The sequence below is a fragment of the Myxocyprinus asiaticus genome, chromosome 1 (assembly GCF_019703515.2).
Source record: "Myxocyprinus asiaticus isolate MX2 ecotype Aquarium Trade chromosome 1, UBuf_Myxa_2, whole genome shotgun sequence".
In the NCBI taxonomy this organism is placed as follows: domain Eukaryota; kingdom Metazoa; phylum Chordata; class Actinopteri; order Cypriniformes; family Catostomidae; genus Myxocyprinus; species Myxocyprinus asiaticus.
In genome coordinates this window covers 68,753,271-68,763,270 of record NC_059344.1, presented here as the reverse complement: position 1 = coordinate 68,763,270, position 10,000 = coordinate 68,753,271, and the positions used below count along the sequence as shown (strand labels likewise).

Sequence of the window (10,000 nt, the reverse complement as noted above, 5' to 3'; positions counted from 1 at the left end):
TCTCCATAGACATAATGATTTTTATACTGTATGAACTATAGATTCTATCCCCTAACCCTAACCCTACCCCTAAACACACACACACACACACACACACACACACACACACACACTCACACACACACACACACACATGTTGGTGCAGCTATCATTATGAGGACTCTCCATAGACATAATGATTTTTATACTGTATGAACTATAGATTCTATCCCCTAACCCTAACCCTACCCCTAAACACACACACACACACTCACACACACACACACACACCACCTTCTCATGACCGTTTCAAGAGTCAGTGCTGTGTGTGTGTGTGTGTGTGTTGAGGACGCTGTGTCCTGATTGGATGAGAGAGCACATACACTAACCACTGGGAGTTACACTGGGATGTTTAATGGTTGATTACAGTTTCACTAACTGCCATGACAGTGTTTGACCTGAAAGAGAAAACTGACCGTTCTTAAATATCAAGATCGATCTTTCACTTTATTTACATATTCATTTAGCAGACGCTTTTATCCACAGCGACTCACAATCCCCCCCCTGAGTTAAGTGTCTTGCTCAAGGACATGATGGTGCTGACTGTGGGGATCGAACCGGCAACCTTCTGCTTACCAGTTCAGCGCTTTAACCCACTATGCCACCAAATGTATCCCTCACCAGCAAGATCCTTCTTTTTATTTTTAAAAATCTAAAATGAGACCAAAATGATGAAAAAATAAAAAAAATAAAATGAATATTTTCATAATGTACCCAGTTAGAAGGTCCCCTGTGTAATTAACAGCATTAACTGGGAGATTTTATTTTATATGTAATCGAAAGGGACATTATAACTGACATTTACCCATATGAATCGATATCGAATCGGGAAGTCTATCAATACCCAGCCCATGTCTGACACTCATCACAGCATAACTTCCCTGCACAGATACGAGGACTTCCTCTTTCCTGAAAGAGCGTTGAATGTTTACCAGTGGAGAAAAACCCTGGAGAGCCGTTGAGTCCAAACGTGTGCTCGATCGCTCGTGTTAATCACCTGTGTTGATGAGATCTCTCGTAAAACGCACTAATCGTGTTTCTCAGGAGGGACTCCAGTCTGCTGTCAGTGACTTCATCTGGAGAATGTTCATGAGATGTACTGAAGACCGTCAGTGATGTTTGACCGTTCACAACACCAGTGTAATGCCAGAGTGTCGTGGCACAGAGGGTTGCTATGCAGTTGCTAGGGGGTGGTTGCTTACTACTACATGGTATTCCCATGTGAACACCATGGTGAACCTATCTGGTTACATGACCATGCAGTAGCATTACTCTACATTAGTACCACCACAGTTCTTCCTTGCACACACGCACAGATGTTGTGTTGCAGGTTAAAACGTTTCTGAGTTTCCTCACTGAGCGTTCAATACTGCCTCGTTAAACACTAACGCTAGGATAACTCAGACACCAGCCGCCACATCATGAAATGTTAAAAGCGAGTGTGCAGACAATAGCTCGCCTCAGGAGAATTAGATTTATGAACATTAATAATTCACAGTTGTTTTTTCTGTGAATGCTGGAAGGGCTGAATATTTCAACATCTTATTTATATGCACATACATTTCAAATGTGTGCAATATCTACATGTTCTACCATTGCTTACATTGTACACTTAATTAACTCATTAGTCATTATGATTCTTATGATTTCAGTTGCTCTTTACTAGGTTTATTAAGCATCTGTTTAAAGTCAACATGAAACCAAAATTGACTCCATTGACTCTCTTAACGCATTTTATTGTAAATGATTCATCGGTGCATGCGATTAAAGGAAGTGTTAGTATTAATGACATTCTGACAGTTTTAAATATGACTTACTGTAAATGAAGAAACCCTTTTGGAGCCACTGTATATGTGTGAAGCTGGAATAAATGAAGGGCGGGACTTGTTCTTTAATAATCAGGAATTGATTGGATGGTGCAATGCTTCTCTGTATGACAGGCGGGTGAAAAATAAGAGTTTTAGGTGTTTACATCATTTAAAGTCATTCAGTGAAGTTGAAGATGGCAGTCTCTATAGTGTACACTGACAGCGTTTAGTCGGACTGATGACACGTCCATCCTTTATCTCTGTGTTTGAGACAGAAATGTGTTATTGTGTGTCGCTCGAGACCAAACGCTTCTGTAGGGCTTGAGTTCCTGGAGAGCCACACATCTCTAGACACCATCTGTAACGTCTCGCATTAAAGACACTTCCACTACGCCTGCAGCGAGATGTCTTCACAACACACACTACAACTGATTTACTCATTGAAACACACACGTACACAAAGAGAGGAATACCCTGTTGTCTGTTAGCATTAGCACTGATGCTAGTGAATGTTTTAGATCAGTGATTCTCTCAGAACATCAAGTGCAGACTCAACACAACACCAAACCGCTTTATTGTACAGATGTAAACAAAAATGACAAAAATCACATATTGAAGGTTTATTGGTTTAGTACCAGTTGAAACATGTGTCTTGAATATTTATATTTCTCATCAGTCAATAAATCAGCACATAAACACTTTGTGATATTTCTCCTCACTGCAACTCAATCTGAATTAAATGTGTGTGAGCGTGTGTGTGTGTGTGTGTGTGTGTGTGTGCGTGAGCGTGAGCGTGTGTGAGCATGAACGTGAGTGTGTGTGAGCGTGAGCGTGTGTGAGCGTGAGCATGTGTGTGAGCGTGAGCGTGTGTGTGTGCGTGAGCGTGAGCATGTGTGAGCGAGTGCGTGAGCGTGAGCGTGTGTGAGCGTGAGCATGTGTGTGTGCGAGCGTGAGCATGTGTGTGTGCGTGAGCGTGTGAGTGCGTGAGCGCGTGTGCGAGTGCGTGAGCGTGAGCATGTGTGTGTGCGTCAGCGAGCGTGAGCGTGTAAGTGTGAGCATGAACGTGAGTGTGTGTGAGTACGTGAGCGTGCGTGTGTGAGTTCGCTTGTGTCTGTCTCTCTCTCTGTGTGTGTGTGTGTGTATGTCTGTCTGTCTGTCTGTCTCTGTGTGTGTGTGTGTGTGTGTGTGTGTGTGTTCTACTTGTTATTTTCACATACGAATGAACAGATGAACCTGAGACACACCAGTTGAGAATCACTGATTGAAATGACATCAGTTCATATCCAGCTCTTTGTTAGTAATTCAGTTATCTTTATTCTCTTCTTGATTTTGGGCTATTTCAGACCTTACATGCATTTATCATGGTACATTTTCACAAAAATAGCTTAGTTGCTACAGTTAATGTTACTATAGTAAAACTGTGTTATCTTGTAATTATCCACCATCATCATAAATGAGTCACAATGTTCACACTCTTCAGGAAGTGAACCATTAAACTGAGATACGAGAATGTATTTTTAACAGTGAAAGACTGACCCTCTGCACCTTTAATCTGAGTTCTGCTGGTTCTGTTGGAGCGTCTCTCTGGAACTTTCTTGCCAACAGTTTTGCAGTAATTAACCTAATTGAGTTTAAGCTGTGAAAGTGTCTCAGGTCAAATTCACAACTAGACACTGATGAATGTGGTGTGTGTTTGAGAAATCAGGAGAGTCTCTAATGATCTGCACATGTGCTGTGACACCAGTGTGACTGTGAAATCACTCTATATTTGACTTTGAACAGAAACAATTGTGTGTGAAAGCTTCAAATGAAAGACTCACATGCTGCATTTGAATGTTCTGGGTTCAGTAAAAGTTCAGCTCAACAGCATAGTAGCTTATACTGTATATACTGTATGTATATATGTGTGTGTGTGTGTGTGTGTGTGTGTGTGTGTGTGTGTGTGTGTGTGTGAAGATGGATCGATCGTTCATCCACCTGGAAAAGTTGTTTTTAAAAGTAAGATTCTCATGCTTCACAGCTCAAATAACAGACATTTACAGAATAATACATGCAAATGCTTTACATATTCCAAGTTTTTAAACTCTCCTCAGCACTTCCCCATAGACTTCCATTGTAAGTGTTTTTACACAAACGATTTCTGTGCTAATGGACATAATTCAGCTGAATTTGTATTGAACCTGGAACATTCCTTGAACGTTCAGAAGAGCACCATCTATAATTCATATCTGGTATAATTTCAGTTTTGTTCCCCAGCAGGTGTCTAACCATTTAAATGATCATGTATGACGATTTGTCTGATTCATACAGTACATGTGATGTGTATGATTTTAATACTCTGTCACTAATAGTCTCTCTCTCTCTCTCTCTCTCTCTCTCTCTCTGCTGCACATGATCTGTGGGAACAGAAGAATTCGCAGTGGAAGGTAAGAGCGCTGATTATTAAACATGTGCGATGATTTCTGCAGTTCATAAACTCGAGCTGCATTTGAGGCTTTTGTCAGATTGGACTGCGGTTTTGGCGACTTCAGGGGCTTTAATTTACTGCTCAATGAGACTTTTTTCAGATTTACATTCCTACTTTAGTTTCTTTTCCTCTTATGAGTTGGTTTGATTTGAGTTTTGGATCTGTTTTAATTTAGGAATTGTAGCCTGTTGTATGAAAAGGACATGTGCTTTTATTAATGCAAAGACAGGATTTATAAGAAGAATTATAAATTCACATTTATTGGCTCAGTACATTTGTGGTTTTATTTAAGGACACAGTAAACTGTGAGTGTGCGTGCATGCATGTGATTGTATATGTGTGTGTGTGTGTGTGTGTGCGTGCATGTGTGTGTGTGTGTGTGTGTGCGTGCATGTGATTGTATATGTGTGTGTGCGTGTGTGTGTGCATGCATGTGATTGTATATGTGTGCGTGTGTGTGTTGTGTGGAAAGAGAGAGCGTTTTAATCTGGTGATAATTTCAGAAAAATAAAAAATCAATGTTGTTGTCATTTTTATTTGATGTGCTTAGCCAATGACTTTGTATTTAGTTGTTTTACTACAGTCGGCTGTATGGCTCTTTAAAATTATTAAAATACTTTAAGTGATGTAAAAGCGTAATGCATCGACAGACCTGGAATGATTTCATAGTCATGTGTTTACTGAAAAACAATCAGCATCTTAATCAGAGGTGCTCGACACTGTTGTGGTAATAGAGACAGTATAACCCATTGTAGAGTTTACATAGAGTACATAAGTAGAATAAACAGACTTCATCCTCCTCAGTGTCTCACTGAAGTTCAGGAATGGTGCCGTTCGAGTTGCGTTCAGCACAACATTTCCTCCAGTGAATGAAGTGTTTAAACAGTGCAGACAGCATGTGCACATAAACAAGGCTATCAGCGGGTATCACAGCGAGTATTGACGCTGACTACCACACCTGGAGTCGCGAGTTTGAATCCAGGGTGTGCTGAGTGACTCCAGCCAGGTCTCCTAAGCAACCAAATTGGCCCGGTTGCTAGGGAGGGTAGAGTCACATGGGGTAACCTCCTCGTTGTCGCTATAATGTGGTTCTCGCTCTCGGTGGGGTGTGTGGTGTGTTGTGTGTGGATGCTGCGGAGAATAGCGTGAAGCCTCCACACACGCTATGTCTCCGCGGAAACGCGCTCAACAAGCCACGTGATAAGATGCGTGGATTGACGGTCTCAGACGCGGAGACAACTGAGATTCGTCCTCCGCCACCCGGATTGAGGCGAGTCACTACGCCACCATGAGGACTTAGAGCACATTGGGAATTGGGTATACCAAATTGGGGAGAAAAAAAAGAAACATCTTTTCATTTCGATGCGCAATCAAACAGTAGGAAGAGGTCATTCTGTGCATCCCATCTATGGTAAAGTCAAAATTGCCAAAAGTGGTTTTCATCGGACAACGAAGATATGCAGTTTTTGCAGTATATAATTAAACTGCAGTTATTATTATTATTATTATTTTGAACCTATATCTCATATGCAAGAGTGATGTTGTAACGAATAGTTTTATCAATATTTTCAGATATAATGTGATGCTCTGTTGTACAGCACTTTATCTGACATACAAAAAGACCAGTGTTGTGTTTTAGATTATGTTCTGAGGATCTTTATTAAAGTACTTTGTCAAAAAAAGTTTTTTTTTTGATTAAAGTTTTTATTAATTTGATTTGACATAATTTTTATGATAAAATTGAATTAAACTTTAAAACATGTTTTTTTGGGGGGGACTATAACTAAGAAAAAAGTCAAACTGATTTCACAGTGTCCTACTTAAAAAGAACTTTAAGCAATGTTCACTAAATTGAGAAACACTTGAAGGAAACCTGCTATTGTTTTAATGTATTATTTACACTGGGCTAAAGGAGTGTGCATATTCAGTAGCATATTACCTATTTTTCTGTAGTACTGAAATTGGTATAGAGACTCATTTTGCTGATATCAGTACTGACTACTTACATTTTGGTATCGTGACAACACTACAAATAGCTAACTATACTGAATCTATTTAAAGAAGAAAGAAAAACATGTGTAGATGTTTAACAGTCAGTGATGGTAAAATCATGGTTTATTTTCATAAGGGCTAATCAAATAGGGTAACAACATTAAACTGAACATACATTTATACTTCATATACACTAATACAACTAGAAAACTCCCTATTTTATATATCAGAATGGAAATATAGTGATAAACAGCAGCAATACAGTAAATATTTCACTTCAAAAAAGGCTGTACAGATGGGCTGGAGTGAATCAGTGAATCATTTATGTGAACTGTCCAAAAGAATCGACTAGTTCCTGACACTAAACACAAGGGAATCGTTTATTTGAACCGGTTTATTTACATGAACTGTTGGAATGAAGTGATTCACGTAACTGATTGAGTTTTCCCAGTGCTACATGAGAGAGAGGACGGTTCAGATGAGTGTAGTTTGATGGTTTCTTAAAGAATAATCAGTTGATGATCTTCTCAGATGTTCTCCTTGAGCAGCTGTTCTTCAGGTGGATGGTTAACTGTTGACCAACCTAGTTTTGTGTCCTGGCAGTCGGTCTCAGCGTTGGATGGCCTATATTCAGGGGTTTGGTCTAATTAGCATCTCTGAACGGGTCGTAGAAAGGTGTCGTTAGATTGATGAGACGAGCGTCTGTGGTGCCCGTGGGGAGGAACCGTACAGAGCAACACTGAGCCGTTCACCCGCTGACAGAGAGTGCCCGCAAATGGATGATCTGAGAACAGAATGACCCCGTTTCCCTCTGAAGCTGTCATGTTTCTTCACTAACTTCCCACTGCTGATGCTCTTTTACTGGAAGTACAGAATGAGATTTGCCCCAAATGAATTAGTCAATGTGTTCTGAAATAACTGAGAGCTTCTGTGAGTTTGTGTGGAGATGTTTGATTTGACTCCAGACAGACGGTTCTTATCGGTCTCATTCCAGCCAGTGATCTTCCCCCCCCTGGAACATTCTGGATTAAACTTCATGACAATCGGAAACTCTTGGATTTTTCATCTTCTTTTGGCCATTAAATGGAAGGTTGATGTTCTCTGTAGATATGAGATTAAAGTTTGGGGTTATCACAGATTATGGTGAATCAATTTAACCAGATTATGGATTAGTTCTGATTCTCCTAAATGGGCCAGGCCAGATGAGAATATTGGTGATTTGTGTTATTTTATGACTCGTGATGTTTGTCTGATTCATGGAGCTGAACTCAAGTGTTCATGGAGATTGTTTATAGAAATTATAAGATAAGTGTGTCATGTCTTAATCTTGCATACTGTAGTTTATTTTTTATATAAATGATAAAAGGGCTGTGTCCATAAATGTTGACTTGTTTTCTGTAGTCATACATTTTGGTTTTTAATGTATTTGTTTGATGTGGCTCTTCCTGGTTAATGTAGATGTTTATGATGAAAGTGTTTTCAGTGTTTAATGTGTCTGTATGTAATCCTGACCAACAATCATAACTGATTCTGACAGGTCAAACACATGCATGATCGTGACACTTAATATGATGAGAAAATAAAATACTACAAGATGTTAACAGTGCATAAATAATGTTTTGTTTTATTTGTCTTGTTTTTGTTCATTTTTCTCTCTCTTTGTCTGCCTGTCCGTCTTTCAATTCAATTCGAAATGGCTTTATTGGCATGACTGTAAATAATACAATATTCCCAAAACAGAGGTTGCATATAAAAATAGACAACCTGTTCTCATAGAATGAACATTACTCTATATACATTTTTGCAAATTGACTTTTATGTGGCACTTTTTTCATTTTGCCACAGTTTTCTGGTGAAATTGACCAAATAAGGCACTACAACATTGTCATTGTCATTTCAAATCAAGTACAACGGCTGATTATGACTTTATAAACATTATTTGTCACTCTATTACTCACACACTGCTATTCTTTCAGGGTTTTGGGGAGAGGTAAGGAGCCAAATGCAGAGTAAAAAACAAAAATACTTTATTAATAAAAATAAACAAAATCCCATGAACGCACATCACCAAGACAATGAGGCAATATACACTCATGCTAATCGACAAACCAGATGGGAGCAGACACTTGTGTGAGAGTTCAGCCACACACACACCCGACACCTTACCGAAGTGACCAAACCTCAGCATAAACAAGAAGACAGCCCACGACCCGGGCACGCAGCGCAAAGTGAGCGCAACGCATGTCCGTGGACATGAAAGACAGACAAGGAGTATGAATGTCTGGGTACCAACACAGACCGGAACTGAACTAGACAGGAAGTCAGGACCCAGACACCATACTCCAGACATGAAACACAACAGACAGAAGAGCGCACAGCCGGGAATAAAATGGAGGTTGCATGCTCACACAAGATAGACAGAAGAGCGTGCGGCCGGGAATAAAACAGGGACCGCATGCTCACACGAATACAGACATTGGTGGATAATGCTAAACGTGAAACGTGAAAGTACCCCCCACTTGGCGTCCCAAAACGGGAACATCAAACAAGACACCAAACACACAGAATGAATACTAAGAACAGAAAGCACAGAGAGGGAGGGAAACCAGGGAAGGAGCTTAAGGAAAGGGGTGGGGTCCGGTGGACTGGGGGAATGCCTCAGGACAGAGGTGAGGTCTGGAGGCCTGGGGGAACGCCTAAGGGCAGAGGCGAGGTGTGGAGGCCTGGGGGGTGGCCACAGGGCAGGGACAGGTTCAGGAGGTCTTGGAGGCAGGCACAGGGCAGGGACAGATCAGGAGGCCTGGGAGGTGGCCACAGGGCAGGGACAGGGTCAGGAGGCCTGGGAGGCAGCCTCAAAGGAGAGGGGAGTTCTGGAGGCCTAGGCGGTGGCCTAAGGGCGGAGGGGACAGAGTCCAGAGCAGTAGCCACTGGACAGTGTTCAGGAGGGAGCGACTCAGAGGGTGGAGCCGTGGAAGGCTCAGGGAGCAAAGCCGTGGATGGCACAGGGAGCAAAGCCGTGGAAGGCTCAGGGAGCAAAGCTGTGTAAGGCTTGGTTACTGGCCGTGACAGGAGAACAGTCTTAGTGGCTGTGAACACAGGCAATGGCAGGTTAACAGTCTCCTTGGTCGTGAGCACTGGTAGTGACAGGTGAGCAGTCCCAGTGGCCATGAGTTCAGACAGTGACAGGGGAACAACCTCTGTGGTCATGGATACTGGCAGTGATGGTGGGACGGCCTTCATGGCTGTGAGTACAAGAAGGGACAGGGGAACAACCTCCATGGTCGTGGAAACTGGCAGTGATGAGGGAACAGCCTTCATGGCTGTGAGTACAGGAAGGGACAGGGGAACGACCTCCATGATCATGGGCACTGACAGCGACTGGGGAGTGGCCTCCTTGGCCGGGAGCAATGGCAGCAACTGGGGAGTGGTCTTTATGGACGGGAGCACTGGCAGCAACTGGGGTGCAGGAGCCCTTCTCTTCCTCCTCTTCTGGATGGCTGGAAGCACAGCTGTGGGAGAAGCCGTCATGACTGAGGACTCTGACACTGGGACGGCCAAGGCTTCAAGCATTGGCTCTGGGATGGTGCGGCTTCTGACACTGGCTCTGGGATGGACGAGGCTTCAGGAACAGGCTCGTTGACTGTGGCAGATGTGGGCACTGGCTCGTTGGCTGTGGCAGGCATGGGCGCTGGCT

The 10,000-nt window shown here is 42.2% G+C and overlaps 1 protein-coding gene across 7 annotated transcripts in view; it reads left to right on the top strand.

The window, feature by feature from the left end:
- Positions 1-10,000, top strand: part of LOC127447463 (neurexin-2-like) — a 605,483-nt gene that overhangs the window by 91,528 nt on the left and 503,955 nt on the right. For 5 of the 7 annotated variants that reach the window (XM_051709382.1, XM_051709373.1, XM_051709398.1 and 2 more), the window contains exon 3: positions 4,256-4,273. In XM_051709382.1, the coding sequence (XP_051565342.1) occupies positions 4,256-4,273 (18 nt within the window). The remainder of the gene's footprint in view (positions 1-4,255; positions 4,274-10,000) is intronic. The other 2 variants (XM_051709390.1, XM_051709363.1) reach the window with 1 other exon arrangement.